Source organism: Nymphalis io, chromosome 21, assembly GCF_905147045.1.
Source record: "Nymphalis io chromosome 21, ilAglIoxx1.1, whole genome shotgun sequence".
Taxonomy (NCBI): Eukaryota; Metazoa; Arthropoda; class Insecta; order Lepidoptera; family Nymphalidae; genus Nymphalis; species Nymphalis io.
Genome location: NC_065908.1, coordinates 5,870,255 through 5,894,777, shown reverse-complemented (window position 1 = coordinate 5,894,777; position 24,523 = coordinate 5,870,255). Strand labels below are relative to the sequence as shown.

The following is a 24,523-nucleotide window of genomic DNA, read 5'->3' as shown; positions in this document are numbered from 1 at the left end:
TCTAACCCTTAACGTAAACCAATACTGACAAATACCTACTCGCCATAGGCATGAATTAGGATGTACATTATTTACTCCAATTTTAATGCGGATAAAACCGCTGACCATTCTCATTTATTAATAAAAGTAGTTTTAAACACGTTACCTTTTATGAAATTCTTCAAAATAAATAGTTAAGTTTATTCGATGATGTACAATTGTACATACAGTTTTATTTGTATTTATACACCATAATTATAATTTTTATATTATATTTATTCGACGTTATTTGAAGACATGCCACAGCTTGATAAATGCGTGATATCCTCTTGAAGAGAAGGGTTAACTTATTGCACGCTATCTCAAGTACGCTAGTACTTCATGTAGAAACAAAATAAAATCAATGGTAATCAAGGAATCTTTACAAGCACTTTCACTCATAACAATGATTAAATCTATCACCCGTTTGGAATCTAAATTCTACCAAAAAGAAACGACCACTTAATAGTTACATATCACGCATCAAATAGCACATACCGATAAATATATCAAATATAATTAAATATATATAAGAAACTTCTTAAAAAAAAACAATGAAACAGTGGACTTATATGAATAAAAATTTCACTGATCATGATGCACAACTTACACGAAGTTGTGAAACGAATTAATAATAGTGTGTAGTGTTAACAGTATCACATTACATCAACGAGATGATAATCACGAACAGAATTTAATGGTTTAAACTAGTATTGGAATTTAAGATGTTTCTTTGTATAACTTAGAAGTGACTATAATTTGGCTTCAGTTTCAACATCAAGTTTTATATTTTTTTCAAGTAAACTCTTACGTTTGATTATTATTTAAAGCTAGCCTAGGATATATAGATTCTACCAAGAAGAGCCGACAAGAAACACGGATTTTATAAGCATTTTTAACATCTATGTGAATAATATAATAAAAAATAATTTTAAAAATAATTTCAGAGCTAAAAAACGAATAGGATAATCCATACTCACATTATAAAGGCGTAAGTTTGTTTTTTTGTTATTGTTGTTGCAATAACACTTCGACTTGGTTTTAAAATACTAAAAAACTAACGATAATTGACTTTACTTAATTTACGTAACTTTAACAATGCAATTTTTATCTCATGTCTAAGCAACCTCTTTTGTTCCCAAAAACAATATCCGGTCAATTTAAATCGCGCATAACCTTCGACAAAAACTTTTTTTAAAGCAAAAAGGTTCTACACAGAAACCTTATAGAGCGCGTTGTAATCATTTTCAATGCAATATTTAAAAGATAAAACGAAACGTTAAATTGTGTTTCACAAGCACACGAATACAAAAGCACCTCTGTATTTAATATGTTTTGACAAGTGCTGAGAGAATATCGCTGAACATCTGTAACCGACCAACTGTTGATATTAGCTCGAAATATTATCACCTCATATTACTATTGGGGTTAGTTTTAAATATAAAATCTAATAATAGTTAGTGTTGTTGAATGGAACAAATTATTTATTCATTCTCTAGTTATTCGTGTCTGCTCGCTGAATTGTATTACGAACATTAGAGCTGCAAACATTTTGTGATAGTCTAGATGGCCTAGTGGTTAGAACGCGTGAATCATAACCGACGATCGTGGGTTCAAACCCGGGCAAGCACCACTGAATTTTCATGTGCTTAATTTGTATTTATAATTCATCTCGTGCTTGACGGTGAAGGAAAACATCGTGAGGAAACCTGCATGTGTCTAATTTCATTGAAATTCTGTCACATGTGTATTCTACCAACTCGCATTGGAGCAGCGTGGTGGAATAAGCTCCAAACCTTCTCCTTAAAAGGGATAGGAGGCCTTAGCCCAGCAGTGGGACATTAACAGGCTGTTACTGTGTACTGTAAACATTTTGTGAGAATTCAATAGGTCTGGAAATATGTTGTTACTAATTTGTTTTATTATAAACAAATATATACTTGACGTATTATCTAATAATAATAAAATACGTTTTCATTATTGATATAACAAATAACATAGATAAAAGTTCGTGGTCAGCTATATCAAAATACTAATTTCAATACGCAATACGTGATAAGATTTTAATTACATATTTTAAATCTAAATAAAAATCAAAATCGAAAACATTATAACACAATAACATTTTGTTTTTATTGTAACCAAATTCTGCTTAGAAACATTAGATATAATTAAATTAATAACAACTATAAGCTACCTAGATGTCACGGAGTACATTGAAATGCATTTATAAATGATTATTCGTCGCGACTAGCGCCACCTATTGAAAGTTGAAGGCGCCATGCAACCTTCACGCAAATACCAATTCTTCGTAAGTTATCGATTGATTCGGTTCAACGATGAATGCACATATTAAACACGACTAATTATTAACATATACTTTATTCAAATGGACTCTACCGATTGACAGATTCTACCGAGATGAACCGGCAAGAAGCTCGGTAGTTTTTTTTTTTTTTTCATCAAACATATTCATGTAAAAATTACATACAATACAATTTACATATCAAATACATGTATAATAATCAACGAATATTTCTCGTATAAATAATAAGTTTCCAATAAGTCCAAGCTATTTTGTGATCTATTACATATATAATTTTGGTATTAATCTATTCATTTTTACAATCATACAATGTGATGACACGTATAGCATAATAATATGAAATAAAACATACGTCAGCTAAGTTTCTACAGATAATAATTACATAAATACAAATAATAACAAAAGCAAAACGTACATAAAAGAACATAGCTAAAATCAAGGGAGATCAATAAAAACATAGTAAATATTATTATATTTATTAACCAAATAAAATTAATTACTTAAGAAATCAGTCTCTATTGACATACTTAAGGTAGTATTATAATAAAAAATATTATATCCTTCGCTCATTATATATTTTATACGGGATTTAAATATATTTACTGATAAATAATAAAAATATTATATAATAAAAACAAGTTTTCATTTTTATATTAAACAATATTTATAGCCTTCAAAGATAAATTGTATTGTCAATTATTTATACTCGGAGACATTTAATTAAAAAAGTACACAATACTCTGACTAACAAAGATATAATTAAGTGGTAAGTCGTGCGATAAACAGCATTATTCTTATAAATATTAATAACTCATAATTACGTGATCCGTCCTACATAATATCATTATTTTATAATCAGTTAATCATTAAAAAAACTATAAATATACAAATGTTTTAGATTAGTCTAAACGTTGCGATTAAATTTTTGCTAGCACTCCACGCGATCATGATTATAATACTTTTTTTAACTTGTTCCCGCCGTAGCACAGTCCACGTGTTAGAAGGAGCAAGTGTTAGGTTCGCTGTGTCATTTCCTGCGTCCCTGACAAATTGAATGCAAAATTTCATGATGATAGGTTGAGTAGATAAAAATTAGAAGCGGGACAAACAAACAAACGTCACTTTCGCAATTTATAATATTAGTTAGGAATCTGATGTTTATATATTTACCTAATAGTGACCTTATTGTAACTAATCTATCGTGCAGATTATACATAAATATTATATACATCAATATGTAATGATGGTTTTACTTATCAACTATGTACGATATTGTATATATGTAAAGTAATTTATGTTTAAGTAAATTGATGAATTATTCTCTTCAATATATATTTTTGTGGACTATTTATGAGTCAACAAAAGGAATACTTAGGGCGTATAAAATTTGTTGCCTTTATATTTGAAATTACTTGGTAAGTTTTCCTTTACATATCAGGAAATAAGGAAATATTAATAACTATGTATAATAAGGTATATACGATAAGAGGTATGGGTAGGTGAGGATATACGTCGTTGACCTTTGTCGATTGGGCGTTGTGAGGGGGAAACAGAGCACAGGGGTCTCACACCCCCTGTGCTCTGTGTTTTCGGAGAAACGTGCCACAGGTCCGTTCAGCACAATGTCAATTGATTACGAAAATAAAAATAGCTGAGAAATATTAAAATATATATCCTGCAAAAACAAATCGAAGGATCCCTTAGTATTGTGTTACTTATTTTACCGATATAAATAAAGACATCTTGTGATAAATAGCTTAGAAAATAAATCTGATAATAACAAATTCAAAGGATACTTTGCATATTTATTTCTATTACTTCTATTCAATTTTTTCTAATACGAAGTTTTTTCCGGTAACGTTTACTGAAAACAAAAGATTCAATAAATTCAAATAAAGCCATTAGATGATGAATACCTATGACATAACCCAAACTATAAGAAAACAGCGTCGAACTATATAACAAAGGAATACTATGATTTTAAAATTATGTTGCATGTATACGACAGACTAAATGTTGCAATAAAACAATTAACGTTACTTTATGTAATGTTAAAAAATGAAACAATCCTGACACAATAATTCACTTCTGCCATGCGTACTGATTGATAGTAAATTTAGTAATTTTTGTTGTTAATTTTGTGAATATGCCAATGGCGCTTCTTATCATATATAATAACATAAATTACAGCTTTTAAATGTTCCACTGCTACGTTAAGTGGTTAGTTGATACTCATGTGGCAGAACTTCATCCTTCATATGGTATATTGTAGAATTAATTTATTTAAAAAAAAAATTGATTGTGAGACAGCCATATAGGCCACCGGATGGTACACAACCATATAAATTGGCGCTTTAAGAAATACAAGCTACCCTTTACATCGTGAATGCGTTACCAACCTTGAGCACTAAGATGTTATATCCCTTGTGCCTGTAGTTAGTTACATAGGCTCATTCAAAGAATATATGATGAGCGGCCTTTCAAAGTAAATCCCTCGCGATATTTTCCTTTATCGGGGAGCGAAGAATTATAAAAAGCATGAGGAGAAGGTTTGGAGCTTATTTAAACCCGCGATCATCGGTTAAGATTCTAACCACTGGGTCATCTCGGCTCTTATAATAAATAAGATCGTACAATTTAAAAAAAATCGACAAGCGCGTCAAGGAATTAATCACAGTAACTACTATAAATAGTAACCGTAATAAAATACACAGATAACACAATAATATATATATTTTTAATAGGCTATTAGGTTACATATGATCGTTTGAATTTGTATGGCTAACTAATAAAAGACATATTTTTACAAATAACAGCCGCGGTCGTAATGTTATAAGTAAATACGTACAGTTTGAATGTCTGTTTAAGTATTTATAACAGTTACATCTGAACTCGGAGAAGACTGGTCATTGTTCCAACATTAACGTGGGCGATACGACGGACGGACACATAAAAGGTATTAATAACAAATAATACCAACTTAGTCTCTTAACTGATGTTTATTGAAAGATGTAGTATCGTGAATATTTCATACATTTGACCTTTTGAGACGGTCCATATAATTGTCGTCATTATAATCAACATCATTTAAATCTATTTGAAATGCATTATTTTAATAATAAATAAACCGTTAGCATTCAAAATATACGTTAATAGTTTCTGCCAGCGTGTGAATGGGGCGGGGTTGGTTAGTCAGCTATTGGTTGCCCTATGCCCTTTTTCTGTATCCCTGACAGAGTTTATGTAAAATTTTCACAAAAGACGTGAAAGCGTAACAAACAAACAAACTTACTTTCGCATTTATTATATTAGTAAGGATAGTTAGGATTTATCGAGAAAAGCTCGTTGTGTTACGAGAAGCCTAAAGTTTTGAAAGTGATTTCAAAACTTTCGCTCCTTAATTATAGGAACCGTAGTCCTTACGATAAATTGGGATCAATGGGGGGATGAGTGGAGTAAATTTAATTTAAATAGTTAATAATAATACAACCATATATTACTTCCTTTTTAATAATATTAATAATGTCCTCCAGACCGATTTTGCCACGGCGGCCAATCTCAAGAGAGATTAGCCAACTACGCAGGAGATATTATGGTGCACAAGTGTGTGCGCAAACACAGGTGCACTCTCTATTGCCTAACTCTCATAATCCGATGGGACGGCAATCCGACACGACCGGAAAGAGTTCAGGCGCAGGACCAATGGCTTTACGTGCTTTCCGAGGCGCGGGAGTGTACACACTTCCAACTTCCAGACTCCGGGCTGCTACTGAGAATTTTCTGACAGAAAAACCTAATAACTTATTATTGGCCCGACCCGGGAATTTAACCCGACTGCGGCCTGACATCAAGCCACTAGACAAACGACGCAGTTACTACCTTTTAAAACTGGATTACGAGACCGAGGGAAAAGTGCACTTGTGTTAACGCGCACACTTGTGTACTATACTATGTTCTGCTCAATTGTCTTATCATCTTTGAGAATCCGCCATGGCAGAAGTCGACCAGAAATACATCCTCAGTAAGACATCAAACAAGATCTCCCATGCGGTTACTAAAACTTTAACTACTAAGAATTAGAAAAGACGCTTTAAAACGTATTTAAGTCAAGGATAAAAAATATGGATTCTTAATGTAAAAGCTGTGTAAAAAATTGAAATCACTTGGAAGTCGTTTCAAAACGGCGCGTGCCTCCAGTCAGAGTTAATTGCGCCTTCTCTTCCTATTATTAGTTTCCATCAATCGCCTGTCCGGCGGAGGTAATGACGATATTTTTTTTAATAAATCACTTTCTATTTATAATTAACTCTTATTAACTATAATAATAATACCATTACAATAATAAAATTCAATGGTCAAAAATCTCTATAATGGAACTAAACTAATTTCAATACAAAAAACAATATGTTGAATTTAAAGTATATATATCTCGTAATCCTTAAACATAAGTACCAACTCGTTAATGACTCACTGCTGGATGCGTACCTGTTTTTCTATTCAATGCCTTTGTATTTAATAGGATAAGACAACGACTAGGATTTTTTCCCTATCATCATACGGATAGAGGACTTCGCCGTGGCCCTGGCGCAACTTTGTGCAAGCTCGTCTAGGAAGGAAATATTTACTAATCAGTTATGCAAATTAGAGATTAATTATTTGAGGTGATAACAGAAAAACAGACACTAATTAAAATACAAATTTCTATATTTAGTAACAAACTATGTTATTGACTATGACCGTAACGAAAACTTAAATCGCAACATAGTAATATATTGAAATGTTAAATAGAAGTATATTATACACTGACATTTAATGTGTAGTTGTTAAACTAAATTAAATGTCACATAAATCTGATATGTACCAATAATATTGCAGCAATGAATAGAATACGAGAACAAAACGAACTTATATTATCATAATCCAAATTGGTAGGAACAGACAATTCGCAAATAATTGCAACAAATAGCTTACAGTGAGATTCCATTTCGACCCATTGGCATGCCGCCACGGTATCCTTGCAACGATGTCTAAACCGCCTATCTACTAACTATGTCTCCGGACAGCCAGATGATCTGTGTAATTTTCATAGCCCGCTTTACTTTCAATCGTTGATAAATTTTATGCCTAATATCTGATCACTATAAAATTAAGCTGTCTTAATTAACGTAGATTTGTTAAAAATACAACACAACGAACAATCTTTCATGTCATAAAATGAGAAAATATATAAAATACTATCAACTCGTTTTAAGCGCTTCCATATGACTGACCTTATTCCATTAAACGACCTATACAAAGAATGTGGATGGATTCCATTCGGATGAATCAATAATCTCGTTGTCCGAGGAATAAACTTATCAACAAATGGATACATGATAAGAGAACACAGTGTAGTTGCTTTTGATTAAAACGTAAGAATAATTTATACTTTAATTGTTTCTAAAACTTACTTAAAATAAAGTAAAAGTTAAATAACAGCCAGTCAATATCAAAATCCGGATTGTAGCCTCCACTCTTTTCGAAGAGAAGTTTATTCAATACATAAACAAAATTATACGCATACCTAAATAAAAACGTTTCATTTCATAGAGTTTTCATATTTCTTATTTCTTAAGAAAACATGGATCCCTCAAAATGAAGTAAACCTACAGAAATTAAATTTATTACGTAATACCAAATCGTTCAAACATGAAAATAGCGTCTAACGATAATAACAAGAACAATTACTTTTCCAAATAACATAAAAGCATTAACTAAAGACAAAGGACAAATATAATATTGTATACAAGTGACTCTTTGATTTTATTTTTGTTGACAAATGTCAGGATCAATTACAAGCAAGGTCATATTGGAGACTCTACAGTCAACAACGAAAGACGCTCATAAATGTCAAAAGAAAAAAAAGTGTAGAGTGATAAATTAATCTTAAAGGCACACTCGTGGCTAAAAAACGATTGTTAGGTCTGTTCAAATTATAATTGACCTTAGATGTTATTGATACCCTTATTCTGACGTTTAGAATCACGCGGAGGGTTATCAAAAGTCTGAGAATTCGTTCACCGTTCGGATTTCTGGAAACGAATTTACGATCTTATAAAATTGATCCTTGATTGATTTATAGAACACGCACGGCTTTTACTACGATACATAGATATATGAATTTCAAAATATTAAAAGTATGTATAAAAAATATTAATTCCGCCGGCCAAATATTAATAACAATTTCAGCACAACAAGACTAATAACACGTCTAATCATACACATATACGTTAAAAGGTGTCTTTGTAATATAAATAACATTCCAAGTTTCTTAAAAGAGGCTTTGAGATAGGCCTTTAATTACACTAATTCACTCGCCTTTCAAACCTAGCAAAATTTTGATGTTTGGCGTGGAATAACTTATAATTCGGTTCTACCTACCCAGAAGGGGTAGCACAAAGCCCTGCCACCACAAAAGGTATACTCACCACTGTTATATTTTTTTATGAATTTATATGATATTGTACACTTCTACAAGTATATTTTTTACGATTAATTTGAATCTTTTATTACAGCAATCACTGTTTAGACTAAAGTTATACGTATCCAATTTATGTAATTAACTTATTTTTACAGTACTTACAGGACGAATGATATTTGGTAAGAACAGACGCGTACTAGCCGGTCTGTACTACAACAGGATGTTAACGGCATTAATTATCACAATTATTGTATTCAATGACTCATATCAACAAAGGTCGTTTTACTTCGGAATGTCTTATGAATTTTGGCAATTTGACGAGGCACATTATGTACTGAGGCATTATATATACTGTTATAAACAATTATTTGATACGACCCGTGTACTTTTTTTTATTTATTTTTTTAATAATTCCATACAATAAAAGACGTTGAAAACACTGCATATCGCCTTGCGAATCACTATTAATTATTATTAATGAGAATAAGCAATAAGCAAGTGGCGCAAATACTTGTTTTCCATTGTGTTGCCATTTCTTCAATGTAGTAGTGACCAAGTTGATGTCACGTCAATATACTACCGTAACCGTAACAGCCTGTGAATGTCCCACTGCTGGGCTAAAGGCCTCCTCTCCTCTTTTTGAGGAGAAGGTTTGGAGCTTATTCCACCACGCTGCTCCAATGCGGGTTGGTAGAATTCACATGTGGCAGAACTTCAGTGAAATTAGACACATGCAGGTTTCCTCACGATGTTTTCCTTCACCGTAAAGCACGAGATGAATTATAATCACAAATTAAGCACATGAAAATTCAGTGGTGCTTGCCCGGGTTTGAACCCACGATCATCGGTTAAGATTCACGCGTTCTTACCACAGGGCCATCTCGGCTTTTTTACTAAAATTCGGCTCCAATATACTAACACAAACATTCTTATTTCGTGTTAGTGACAGGTCTGTACTACTAACAGAATAGTTTTAAAAAAATCAGCGAAAGTTCGCAAAGAAGAGATTTAAATCACAAGCTAACCATACATTTTGATTATCATTTAACCTAAAAAAAAAACATTACAGATATAAAAGTGGTTCACATTGGCTGAACTACAATTAATATGTAGATCGAAATTAATGTACGCCAATAGTAGTGAAGTCTGATATTGACCTATGCCCAATTACGAATAGAATAATCAATGTTAAAACGGTTGTTTCCGTTTTTTCGATGGATTCGCAGTTACTACTACTCGCTACAAGCAATGTATTATTTTAATAAAGAATGAAATATTAAAAAATCAAGATCACCCAAAACACCCAAAAGACAGAACGAGTGAATCTTTTTTTTTTCTCGCAGTAACGAGTGAATCTTAATCGAAGATTGCAGCTTTAAAACCAAGCAAAGCACAATGAATCTACTAAAACTTACTTCATAAGAGGAGAAAAGACTTTTCCCCAGTGGAAGGACATTAAAGAGGTGGCTGCTAGTTTATTGTTTTAATCTATATTTATACAGACTAAGTAAAACACGTCGGAGTTGGAAAATATTTTCCAATTGGAAATTAATATTATACATAGGAATTATATCCAAATCAGATATATAACAGATTTATCTAAATTAGATCATAAATAAATAATATTCTTCGGTTATAAATAATACTTACTTATTAATAAAATATTCATTCTAAAAGAATAATTAAATATATAAATAATAATTAAATATATACATTATTTTTGTCAAGTGACCATGTCAATATTTACTTTGAAAATGTTTTAACATAATCTCATCTTCTAGCAACAAACAAAGACAGACATCCGATGTCTATTGTAATAAAGGGCTTACGTAATACGTTCATTCCTCCTCTGTCCATAAACTGAAACAGTTTAGTACGCACTCAGATAATTGGAATCTGATTTAGTTAATGTTGTTACTTTTAATAAACTAAAAGTAAGTCCACACTTGAATAACACTGGATCTCTTTGGACTAAAATATAGAAAATATATATCTCAATACTCTTTTAATGATTTGCGATAAAAGTTCATCGTCTTCATTCGTATGAGGAAGATTAACAATGAGATGAGCAACAGTCATACAGATGGCCCATCTGACGGTTAGTGGTTACAATCGTCCATAGACATTGGCACTAAAAGAAATGTTAACCATTCCTATCACAAAATTATGGACTGGTCTAGGCTGTTTTGTCTCTTGGGCCTGTGATTACACTGACGAACTCAACCTCGTATATTTCTTGGATGATATAAATGCAGAGTTAACTGAAATACTATTTATTCAATATTAATAATAAATTACGATGACAGGCATTAGACAAGCTAGCGTAGCACAAAGAGATGTCAGTAGGGATGTATATATATGTAGCATAAGTGATGACGTGTTTGATGTTGTATTTGCAGAAGGCATTTCGTGGCCATATCTCTTTCTTAACATATCATATTATGTTAAAATATTGGCTGAGACTCGTTGGTCCAGTGGTTCGCGCGGTCTGTTTCCGAAGTCCTAGGTTTAAGTTTTGTTTACCGTCGATAGTTTCTAAGTAACTGGCCAGTTTTGAATTTGACAGAGGTACAGCCAATAGCCCTGCGATTGAACTCTTCTGGTCGTGTCGTATTTGCCGTCCCATCGGTTATGAGAGTGAGGCAATAGAGATAGTAGGTACATTTGCTTACACACATACTTCTGCACTATAATATGTCCAGCGCAGATGGCTAGTGTACCTTGAGAATAGCCGCCGTGGCATAATTTTGTAACGCAATAACAATGTGCTTTCATTTAATTCGACCAAAAAATATCCGTAGACTTAACATCAGTAGTAAATTTTAGTAGATTTGAAATTACTTGTATGGACTATATTCATGCGACACGATTCATAAATCGGGAGCATTGGGACAAGGCCGCCAGTAGCTCTAGCGATGTGCATAACATATAACGCTTGGGTTACAAATTAGTCTCGTCAAAGTGTGATGTGTTTTTTTAATAAAGCTGCTATCGTTTATATATACTATACGAATTTATGTCATATAAAAAGCTACGTTGGTAATTATGTATTACAAAACAACTGAAACGGGTCTACGTTTATATATCAAATATTGTAAAAATATTTTATATTGATTTGGTCAAAATTGAATTTACGAAAATGTCGTACTATCAACAAAATACGGCTTAACATTTTGTCTTTTGCCTTTCAACGCCACACCACACGTAGGGTATTGCACACCTCAATCGCGAAACTGGGTTTTACAGACGCTTTATAGCTCTGGGCTATATTTGAAAATGTCATCAGTCAGTCGTGCTTAATGATGATGATGAGGCAATTATTAATAACTTTTCGTTGTTTCTTTTTGAACTTTGTAATTATATAAAATCAATTATAAATGATATATATTACGAAATATCACGTAACTACAAAACGCAACACAGATGTTTGTGACGTCATTATGTTAATGTACTTATTCTATCACACGAATTAGATTTCTGTCACAGAGGCTAATTTAACATTGGTCAAAGAGGTCAAATGCGCTAGGGTAGTAGTGCGACCATGTTCATAAACTAATTCAATTATATCTATTTTTTTGTATACATACATAAGAGTTTTAGTAGAAATTCAGTTGATAAATCGCAAGCACAAAATCATATAAACAGACTGAACAGTAAATATATAAAAAACTTAACTTTTGAAAAGGTACATTACTTAATGTTTTGTATACAACTTTTATAACATATAACAATAATTGCTTGGTTTAGTTTCTAGTTACGGACCTTTTCGTAGTTATTTTATTTATATACTTCTAGGTAAATAATATATTAATTTGCGCGTAATTATTATACATGCTAACGAATAACTGTAAAGATTAACTCTTTTTTATCAATATTATAAACATGAGTTTTTATAATAACGCATTTCTTATCCAAATCCAAATATTTAAAGTTACGCCTACGTATCTTTGTTTTGAATTAAGTCGTTTCATGGTTTTATTAAAAAATATATTATTTTAAATAAAATTATATTAAATAGGTATTTAAAATGTTACATTTAAAAATAAAACATTAACCTCACCTGTGTAACTGGTTGAGCAAGTTTTAAGAATTATATTATGATTCCATACATAATTATGTACATATATTATGTTTTCGAGCAATCAAAAATATCAATTAAAATTAAAGAAATAAGGTTTGGTTTAAAAATTATAAATATGCTCTTAAGTTCATGTTTTAAAATATTTTTGAATAATTATATTTGATATCAATGTCACAATTTGCTTATTACTATAGTGCATGTCGAGGGGATCAATCCGAACCGGTCAGCCAATCGTAAAGCTCCGATAACGAGCCAGTTAGAAGGCGCGTGCGCAACAACGATTAATTGCCGCCATTATCGTGAACCGACGGCGCAAGTTATAAAGTTACTACACGTTATTTACGTACAACACGTAATTGATGATAAAGTCTCATAGACCGGAAATCTTTGCCACGACTGATTATTTCAGCTTCAAAAACTTTAGAAAGAACTGTTGATAACGATTCGAACGGTCTATTTAATTATATCTTTAAGATTACCTAAAGAACACTAAAAAAGTGATTTAGTCAAACAATTTGGTCAAACAGAAACCTTTTGTGGGGAGAAAATCAACAATCATGGTCAATATGATCCTGCATAGTATAGATCGTACATAAACTCCAGAACGAAACGATTAAGTCTGACCAACGAAATCATCTAATATCGGAATAATAGGATAATTTCGGAGATAATTGTTTGGAATAAAACAAAAACATTGTTTCTAACAACTCAACTATGCGCTTGCTTATCAAAGTCAAAGTCAAACATATTTCAACGTACAGTAGGATGCATTCAAGTCGAATGTCAATAAACTGTATTCACCATCAAATAAACATATTGGCATATTATAAAACATTAATTGCAAATGACAAATAAGGATCGATCAAACAGAACAGCAATAAAAAATCTAAACATATACTATATCAATCATTATCAATCTTTTATCATTTCCAACATATTTGGCCAAAGTATATATTATAATAAATAAAATTGAGTTATTTACTATTCAACAATTTAACAAAATCAGCATCAATAAAAATTTACAACAAATTTTCACAAAAATTTCAACATTTAAGGTGTCATTACGTAGAAAAAGTTTTAAAACTTTTTTCCATGAATCCGATTAAATTAATGTAACATAAATACTTTCTTGTTTATCATTTAATAAAAACAAAATTTCTGTAATTTTTTATAATTACTTTTCAATGAAGTTAATGCTTCATAGCTTCATACACATGTGAGTGTTCGACCTCAAACCGTTATCAGCAAATAAATGGGTTAACTTCAATGCTTTATGTAGTCAACGCTAGGCTAATCAGTGACTGTAGAAAATATTTTGCATATCTATTTTCTAAAATTATAAATAAAAACATCATTTTAATTATACATATAATAAAAATATTATTACAATTATAATATTTATCGAAATTAAATACATATAAATAAAATGATGTTGTTATTTGGAATTAAAAGTTCCGGAATATTAAGGAGTAGTGATAGTTTTCAATAGTTTAAAATTAACTCTCTTTAAGCAGAAATATTAATAAGAAGTATAATTATCGAAATGTTAATTAAACATAGTTATACCTAGTGTATACAATTTAAATATATAACTTGATAATTAAGATATTATAAAAACTAAATTTACTTATTAAATTTTGCATTTGAAAATTATATTTGACGAGCCGGTTGGCGTGGTTGGTAGACACTTGCCCTTCACGCCTAAGGTTGTGGGTTCGATTCCCACCCAGGACAGACATTTGTGTGCATGAACATGTCTGTTTGTCCTGAGTCTGGGTGTAATTATCTATATAAGTATGTATTTACAAAAGAAAAGTAGTATATGTAGTATATCAGTTGTCTGGTTTCCATAGCACAAGCTTTGTACAAGCTTAATTTGGGATCAGATGGCCGTGTGTGAAAAATGTCCTAGGATATTATTATTATTATATTATTATTATATATACAAGTAATAAAAATATCAACAAATCAATATTAATTAATCACAAGAATACATTTTTTTACAGAGAAATAAACTTATAATGAACTATTTATTTAACATCTGTTATATTTTTAATATTAAAAAAGTTTTAATTAAGTAAAAAAATCATAAAATAAGAAGGAAATTAACATAAAATTTTCAACTGAATCTTATTTTTACAAACTCCTTTAACATTGCTGTCTCAACTTTCTTCTTTTTATTTGGCATTTGGCAAAATTGTGTCTTCCTTAGACAAAACTATAAGACATTGTTTTTGAATAACATACCCGTGTAATTTAATTGTTTGAAATTAGTAATTACTGACTTTCTTGACGGTTCTTCTTAGTAGAATATAGATTGTGAACCAATAAAGTTTTTGGTTATATATATATTATTTAAATAAATATTGAAGAATGAGAATTTAAAAGTTCTACTAGAAGTTTAGTTGAGTAAAGTCAATTTGAAGAAAATAAAATAATAATAACTATATCTTATATTTCTAATATAGATATATTTTATTATTTACACCTGCGAATATATTTTTTTTATTTGCAAGATTATATTATAAAAGTGCATTGTAACAGTCTAAACTATAAAATGGATAATTGATAATAATAGGCTGTGAACGTCCCTCTGATGGACTGAAGTTGCTCTCACTTTTGCGAAGGTTTGGAACCTGTTCTTGTGGATTTATATAAACAAAACTTTGAAAGTACAAGTATTTATTTAATTCTACTAAAAGAAAATAATTTTTTTTTTTTTGTATTAAAGTATCGAAAGTGTTAACAAAATTACAACTCAACGTACGTAATACGTGTTTCTTTAAAATTCATTCCCAAGTTTTAGACCACACACGTTAATAGTGGAAATTACACAGGTACAATATATGTTGCAAAATTTTAAGGTATATGTAACTGAAACTTTGTTTACGATATTGAGAAAGAAGTTCAATATATTTATTACAATTTGAAATTTTATTTTAAAGTAAGATAATTTCATAGAATATTACTTAAATAATGTAATTTAACATGATATAGGTTTAGCAATTTATTTTAAGTTTTTACTATGGGACATTTACATAAATTGATACAGTATACTCCAGCTACTGCTAAGTTGAAGATTATATGTAAGATTGTGTATGTTAAGTTAGTTTCTAAAACAATTTTAAATGTTCTATATCTTTAATGTTTTCTTGGAATATATGTTTGTCAATTTATTCTATTGAGGTATTGCCTAAATTTGTTTTGCATAGTGTCTTGTCAAGGAAAATACTAACTTTAGTAAGAATATACTTAAATATAAAGAAAGTTATTTCTTTTATAAGTATGACGGCAATAATATATAATAACTTTAAATGTATACACATATTTGTTTATATGAATAATATATTTGTATTCTGATAAGATAAGATTTTAAGATTTCAAATGGAAAAAAATCCTACTACTAATACTAAGTTAGATAATTTTTAAATAGAATGCACATGAACCAAATCCAAAATCTAATAATATTCTTATTTCATTTAGGAAATATCACTTCATATTAGTCTGAAGTAAGCCTTTGAGGTTTTAATAACATTTTATATGTATATTTATACTATCAAATAAAAATTAAAAAGAAGTATTTAATATGCCTAAAATAGTTTATGTTGCTAATACTTTAAGGCAATCCTATAATAATGTTATTATTTAAAATATTCAAAGAAATACGCGGTAAATACTTTCCGCAAAATAAATTTATAAACACAAGATATTATACCTTAACTATTTATAAAACAAACAAAATATATGGCTTATAATTTTATTGTTTATTCTTTATTCCCTAATAAATTGGTTAAAAGCCATAGTATATTGCAGTTGTTAATTATAACGTGAAATAGAATAGTAATGTAGTAATCACAATAGTAATGTATTAAAAACAGAGGTGTATCTATTGTAGAGCGCTATCTCGTTCGCGAATATGGCGGATGACATCATGCTGTCACTGTCTCTCCCTTCACTCCATGGTTAAGAGAAAGTAACAAAAGAGAATGAATACATCCCAACCTCAATCTATAACTACTATCGCATCCGTGTTCATAATAAACATAAGGCAACACCTCAGTTATAATATTATAAGTGGTTCTGTTAAAATTATGACAAAAATAAATAACTGCTAAAATAATCATAACCTATAATTCATAAAGTTAGACAGACGTTATTCGAGTTCAATTCGTCTCGCTATTCGATAAAAACGAATAATCGTCTATCTGACAAATTAGGTATGTGCGATACTAAAAGTAAACAAAAAACAGGTAAACTAACCCTTTCTTCATGAGCCACCTCTGATGGCCACAGTTGATTTAGGATTGTTCCAATGAAGAAAACACTCATCCATTTTATTAACACGCATCGGTTATCACAATTTAATTTACTTATGTTTGCACTACTTGTCACAATCAAACTATAATTCCACTTTTCGTTGCGCTAAACGCAGACGTCATTGACAAACAACCAAAGTGACGATCTATTGCACGGGATCACATAGACGAAAACACTGTATATTTTCATGGCCATTGCTCGGGTATATCACAATTCTTATCACTTTACGTTATTACATTACTAATCACTTTGTCTAAATCGGCTATTTATAAAAATAAAAACGTATAAAGCGAAAATTATTTAGTAGACAGCACTCGCGACGTTGCACACTCGCATATAACGTGCGATTTCGTTTTACACACACACACAATCTCATAAGGTTACAGATAACAATGGCCTACTTCAACATTATAGTATACTGTCATGGCAACACTTATTTATAAGCTTTAATAATTTAAAAATGTTTGTTTTTATAAATAATTACTACAATTTGAGATAGTTTTAATAAAAGCGCTTAAAAATAATTAAACTATTTATGGCAATCATTATAGTAAAAGTTGTAATTAATAATCGGGATTAAGCTTTTAGACAAAACTAAATAATAGTCATGCTATATTCATTTTTTTTTGTGTATAATTTTTAATATGTTTTTCGGATCGTACAAGTTTTTTTTTTTATTTTGTAATGTTCTTAATACAAAGTTGAGCGTTCTGCACTACAACTACAATCATTTCCTAATATTTGATCAATTTTATTGAATACTTAAAATGTAAAAAAAGCCTAGGAAGTCGATTTAAGGAATACATAATACTATTATGACGATTATATGTTTAACTTTGTAACTTATTTTGAATGATATGGTGTTATATAGTTTTAAAGCTTCAAAATTACTGGTAAGCCCCTCTGGTTTGGACTCAGTTGAATTGTTTTGACGAGAACTTCACGTTACCCTTATTAATACGCTATACTAACAATATTATTTATAAATTACACTTGAAGCCTTTTTTATTATTCACTTTAACTAATGCTAAATTTTAAATAGTTAGGTATATGTATAAGATAAAGTTAAATTAAACAGTCTCCATTATTAACGTCATCTTTTTATTTTAGTTTTGCATGGTAATAAAACATGATAGTATTTAAATCATTTTATTTATTGATAAAAATTCTTATTTGTTACAATAAATTTTTCACTTCTATGTTTTTAACAAATTATTTATATACATAATACAAATTTAAACTGAAAAGTCTCGTTAATATATGTTTAAAATATTGAGAGGAAAAAAACATAATATTAATTTGTAGTCTATTGCTAATATATATATATTAGGGTGCGTATACCCATAGCTTTCGAAACTTCTGCAATTGCTCCAGTCCTTACGTACGGCCGTAAGACTGCGTTCTCGACTGGTTCTTGATCAAATGGATATAACTTTGGTTAAGTAATGATAGAAAATATTATTGTTTTATTTTTCTCAGTTGGTTCTAACGAATAATAAAAATATCACAAATAAATAAATGCAGGGATGTGACTTATTTGAGATACTAATAGGTATTTGAAACACAGGTACAAGGTATAAAATACCAAATCCGTGTTTGTTGGAAATACAAATACCTATGATGGAACTCTTATTACATTTCCAAAATCTTTTTGTAGTGTAGGAGTGTCCTAATGAAACCACGAAAAGCCTTAAATTATCTCCTTTTAAATACAATGAAATACATATTTATGTAAATATATAAATTGTTAAAAGCCATTAGCAAAAGCTATTCAAAGTCTGCAAGGGGATAGAGACACCTATTGCAATAGCCTTGAACATCACCATCATCGTTTTTTTTAATAAAATGCGTTGACCGTCGTGTATATAGGCCACCAGATGATAAGTGGTCATTACCGCCGTAAGAAAATAGACTAGTGCTGTAAGAAATATTAACCGTTCCTCGAGAGATAACCAACTTTGGGAACTAAGATGTTACGTCCCGCATGCTTTTTATTACATTGGCTCGCTCACCCTTCAAACCGGAACCAAACAATACAAAGTATTTCCGTTTAGCGCTGGAATATCTAATGAGTGGGTGGTACTATTTCCATTGAAAATTTAACATACACTGCAATATCTCGTCGAAGAAAACATAAAGTAAGATGTATCAAAAAGTTTCAACAGTTTGGTATCAGAATAATTTGAACACGTAAAACAATTTATCCTATAGGAAACGCGAAACATTTATAGATTTGAAAAACAAAAATCAGAGGCTTTAATGCGCAATGGCCTGGACATTAAAAAGGCACAAGACGAATCTTACTTCATGTTTTTCGAAGACTCTTTTGCAAATACCACAGAATCTATGATAAGATCATTTAAAATATCTTTGGTATTGCAGAGTTCGTTCCTAAGGAGTGAGTCTTCTCTCTCGGGGGATGATAATGAAAACCCATCGAAAAAAAATTGGTTTGTTTCAATTACATTTCGATTAAACCCTTAAGTCCTATAGACCACAAAATGTATCATGAACAACTGACGGAGTCAGATACGCAATTTTCAGCGGCCGGACTTCGCTCTTGGTAAGTACAAAATTGCATTGCATGCATTGCATGTACGGACAGTGTATTGCTGGTAATAAATTGTAATTACGCAACAAAGCACTCCAGGTGCATGAACATAGTTCTTCATTAAACACAAACACGTTCAAATTGCTTTTACCAAAAATATATTCTATATTGCAATGGAATTAGAATAGAAAACATGGGATAAAATAAAATAAACATTTTGTAAATACACTGTTTTATTAGAAAATGAAAACAAAATTCCTTAAACTACCTAAATAAGGCACGACGTGTCCAAACAAACCGTACAACACGGCGGAATATATCTCAAGCGACGCAACGGATGGAATAAAAGCCTAATATTAATAACACGGCGTGATTTGTATCACCTTTGCACACTTTGTATAATTTTGTAAACTTTTCACATTTATACAGAAACCTAAATAAAAGTAATAAATAAGAATGACAATTATCGCGTACATTTAAAATAATAACATTTTCTAATCAAAAAATAAACGTAAAACAAATAATTAATTTAGAACAATTCATTTTTAAAACAAAGAAAGGAAAATCCACGAGGATTTCGACAAACAAACAAATGCAGCTCTGATAAATACAAACATACAGTTGACTCGATTAGTTTCGTATAAATCACCCGCGATAAACGTCACTACTCCGCCCCGTAGGTCGTGGCGATGTTTGTATAGTCCAAAACGAATGGGCTATTCAACACTATCAGCTATTTTTCAAACGAAGACATTCATTATAGTATAGTGTTTCGTAGGTTAAGTTAACAAAGTACGCAAAGGCGATACGTTCTTGATATTTAAACATGATATAGACTTTAGTAAGATATATTCTGAAGCATAATAGTTTATAGTATCGATATGTGATAGGAGAGCATTATTTAGAAAGATTTTTTTAAATTAAATTTTTTACACTATATTGATTTACATAATATACAACAATAATTTATTAGTATACATTCAGCTTTGCATTTAAACGGCTTGTGATTTAAATTATAATAAAGTTATTACTATTTGCGTGTTCGATATTTGAAAATATGTTAATATTGTGCGTGTATATATGTATAATTTAAAGAGTTATTTTACAAAAAATTAAATTGTTTTATTTCGTATATAACTGTTATATATCTAAATCGAAACATATTTTACACGTCCCTACATGATTACGATATCTAACAAAAAAAAAAAAAAAAATGCAAAACTGTCTTATTATGAAATAAATAACTAACTCCGAAGCGGTCGTTCGTTACTACACACTAAATTTGTATACAACATAGAAATAATATCTTAATTTGTATGTCTTTGTACCAAATCTTAAAATCAGGTGAAAATTTGGAATTTTGAGCGAAATCGATAACTAGTATAAAAAGAGAGCGTCACTTAAAACATTGAGAGGGTGAAATGTTGAAACTTTTCACTGTACGAAAAGTGAATTTTCCCTACCTCTATACAATGGACATTAACAAAATTTTTACCCGAAAAATTTTGAATGTCTATAATACAAATAATAATCTGTAAATATACAAAAAAAAAGAAATGTCAAAATTAATGTCACTTGGAAGCCATTCATGCCTCCAATCGCCAATCAGCCTTTCCTGTAACTGTTTTTTTTTTTCATTACTATATCAGGAACGTTTTTTTTTTATTGCCAAAAGATGCCAATATTTCCAAAAAAACAACTACTTTAAAATTCACTGGAAGTATATGTTACGTAGTATATTAATAGATTGAAAATTGGACATAGAACGAGTTAATTTTTATTTGTAAATCAATAATCAAAATTTTTCTATTTTGTAAAATTAAAAAAGATATAAAATAATTAAGTTAATCACTAACATAAGTAAATATTAACAATATTGTTACTACAGATAATAATAACTGGTAATTTATTAAAATCTCAAATGGTAAATTATCTAGCAACAATACTGGCAACATTTTTTCGATATATATTACATAGAAAAAAGTTACGAACAAAGCGGTAAAAATTTAAAAAATCGATACCGATTTTCGTATTTCAGTCGTATTAATTTAGTTAAACGTTAAATTTTAATAATAATACATTAGGCTATAAGCCCAGGAAGTTGGCACAACAGGCGCTTTGTCAGTAATGGTCCATTTCTCCCGCTGGTGCCACAGAGTATACTGATGGTGGTCTGTAACAAGATATTATATTTTTATTATGTATTTTTATTATGATGTTTTAATGAGAATATATTCAAATTTATGTACCAAATATTCAAATAAAATGAAAACGATTGGGACTATAAGAACATAATATTTGATATAACAAATCTAATTTAATTCGTTATAAATGTAATAAAAGGAACTATGTTTATATCATATAATATATTTAAATAAATACCTTAAGGCTCGTCGTGGTGCGGGTAGCCGAGACGGTCTGGGCAGTCCAGACATTCGCGGTTCGCTGCTTGTCGCAGGTCTGGGTTGCTCCGTTTGTGGAGTAATTACTGACAATAAAAAATCTATTATTATTTTTACCTTATTTGACAGTATGGTAAGACTTTAAAGCAAGCCAAGCTAGGGTTCATAACTTTGTAGTGCTGCGTTTGAAATGGAGGGGCGAGTGAGCCAATGTAAACAGGCGTAAGTCACTTAAGATCTGAGTTCCAATGTTTGGGGGATAATTAATGGTATCATAAATTGGTATGGTATGATTAATATTTTTTACAGTGTCAGTGTCTATAAGACAAAGACTCATTATAGACAGGTGGTCTATTTGTCTGCCTTATTAAGTAAAAAAAAACTCTAAATATTCTACATCCAACTGGTGATAGGGCTTTGTGCAAGCTCGTCTGGGTAGGTACCACGCACTCATCAGATATTCTACCGCAAAACAGCAATACTTGATATTGTTGTGTTCCGGTTTGAAGCGTGAGTGAGCCAGTGTTATTACAGGCACAAGGGACATAAAATCTTAGTTCCCGAGGTTGGTTGCGCATTGGCTATGTAAGCGATGGTTGACATTTCTTACAATGCCAATGTCTATTCCAATTCTATAAAAAAGAATCCTAGAAATAAAACTTTGTGTTCTGCTGTATTAGGGATGTTAATAGAACCTTTAAAGTACAGTTTTATTTTTAATGATAAAGTTTTAAGAAATATTGTACCTGGTGCAGGTCTCTGCAGTGGCACCGACGTCGGTCTAGAAATTCGCAGTGTGGACGATCCCGCTATTGAATATGGGCGCGTTGTAGGCGGCTAAAATGTTAATATGCACTTTATTAATGTTGACAAAGATTGTTTTTAATTTATCTCACTATTTATTACCCCTCAAAATCGTTAGAACATAAATTAATTAAACTACAACATTAAGCTATTTCAAACTTCATGCAATCCACAATTAAAAACTTTAAAATAATAGACAAGCATTTTTTTTAATACATTTTAATGTAAACCGTGAGACCTGTTTACATTATTTTATAAAAATTTCAATTATTTATTATAATAATTATGTTTTCATTAATGTTATGAAAAGAAAGCAAAAATTTAAACATAAATGAAAAACATCGGATTGTATTAATTAAATCCATAATATAATTCTGTGGTTGAAACCTAAACGGTTTACCGCTCAGGGGAGGTTGTCCAGTTATTTGGTATTCAGTAAAAATAATTGTCAATTTTGTTTCACTATATTTAACATGAATAAGATTGTAAAACAAAACAAATTTGAAGAAGAGGGAACTGATAGTTAAACAATAACAAAATTATCTTTTGTATCGTATTAGGAATATGTGTATAAGGAATAATATTTATTTGATAGAAATAAATTTATTGCTAATAAAGTACGCCTCAGCATTACAATAATTAATAATACTGCCTTGTTGGTCTAGTGGCTACGTGAAAGGTCGCAGACCCGGAGGTCCTTCAAATCCCAGGTCGGGATAATAAAAAGTTATTGAGTTTTTCAATCGAAAATTCTCAGTAGCAGCCCGGAGTCTGGAAATTAGTTGTGTAGTAGGTTTATTCAGCCTTTTGCCTTCCTATGTTGCCTGAATAAAACTTAATATATCATATTAATAGTTAATGAAATTATAATATATATTACAAAATATAAAATAGATATTATAATACAATCCGATGTTACGATCGTGAAATGTAACGTTAGTAACTCACTGGCGCGTAATGGTTGCGCAAGGACACGGGCACCCCTCTCGCCGCGACCGCGCTTAGCCGCAGCTGAGCAACACACGACCTTATCACCGTGGCGTAAGGCTCAAAGCACTTGGCAAAATTATATTAAGACCAAAATATGAAAATTGAAAATTTCACTTGATATGTGTAGTGTTTGAGTAAATGTTAGCAAATGATTTCAAAAATTAAATTTTCTGTCCATTTCAAAGTATTAATAATTTTTATTAATAAATCCTATAAAATTGTTTTTTGTGCTGTAACAATGTACTTGATTTAATTTAGCGTTTAATGATGGGGCCGACATATAGGCTGCCTACAAAGACCCCTTAAAAAAAACAAAGAATAAAAAAAATGTACTTGATAAATGACAAGTGTCTGAGAAGTGTCTAAAAACGTCTTATAGGTTTGATTTTTTTTTATTATCATATATTAATAACAAGGTCTTAATAACAAGGTCGATGTATGTTTTGCCAAATATGAAAATTGACAATTTGATTTTATATGTTTAGTATTTGAGTATATATTAGCAAATGATTTCAGAAACTAAATTGTTTGAAAATCTCAAAGTATTAATAAATCCCCCTAAAACTGTTTTTTT

The 24,523-nt window shown here is 30.4% G+C and overlaps 2 protein-coding genes across 5 annotated transcripts in view; both read right to left on the bottom strand.

The window, feature by feature from the left end:
* The window catches only part of LOC126776747 (AF4/FMR2 family member 1), a 220,122-nt gene extending 202,589 nt beyond the window's left edge, over positions 1–17,533 (bottom strand). The window contains exon 1 of the mRNA XM_050499476.1: positions 17,146–17,533. Within this exon, the coding sequence (XP_050355433.1) occupies positions 17,146–17,156 (11 nt within the window). The 5' untranslated portion in view covers positions 17,157–17,533. The remainder of the gene's footprint in view (positions 1–17,145) is intronic.
* A 2,435-nt stretch (positions 17,534–19,968) lies between these two features.
* The window catches only part of LOC126776753 (uncharacterized), a 28,195-nt gene continuing 23,640 nt past the window's right edge, over positions 19,969–24,523 (bottom strand). For 2 of the 4 annotated variants that reach the window (XM_050499487.1, XM_050499488.1), the window contains exons 12-15: positions 23,908–23,970; positions 22,902–22,992; positions 22,136–22,241; positions 19,969–21,926 (exon numbers count right to left, since the gene is read on the bottom strand). In XM_050499487.1, the coding sequence (XP_050355444.1) occupies positions 21,875–21,926; positions 22,136–22,241; positions 22,902–22,992; positions 23,908–23,970 (312 nt within the window). In that variant the 3' untranslated portion in view covers positions 19,969–21,874. The remainder of the gene's footprint in view (positions 21,927–22,135; positions 22,242–22,901; positions 22,993–23,907; positions 23,971–24,523) is intronic. The other 2 variants (XM_050499489.1, XM_050499490.1) reach the window with 1 other exon arrangement.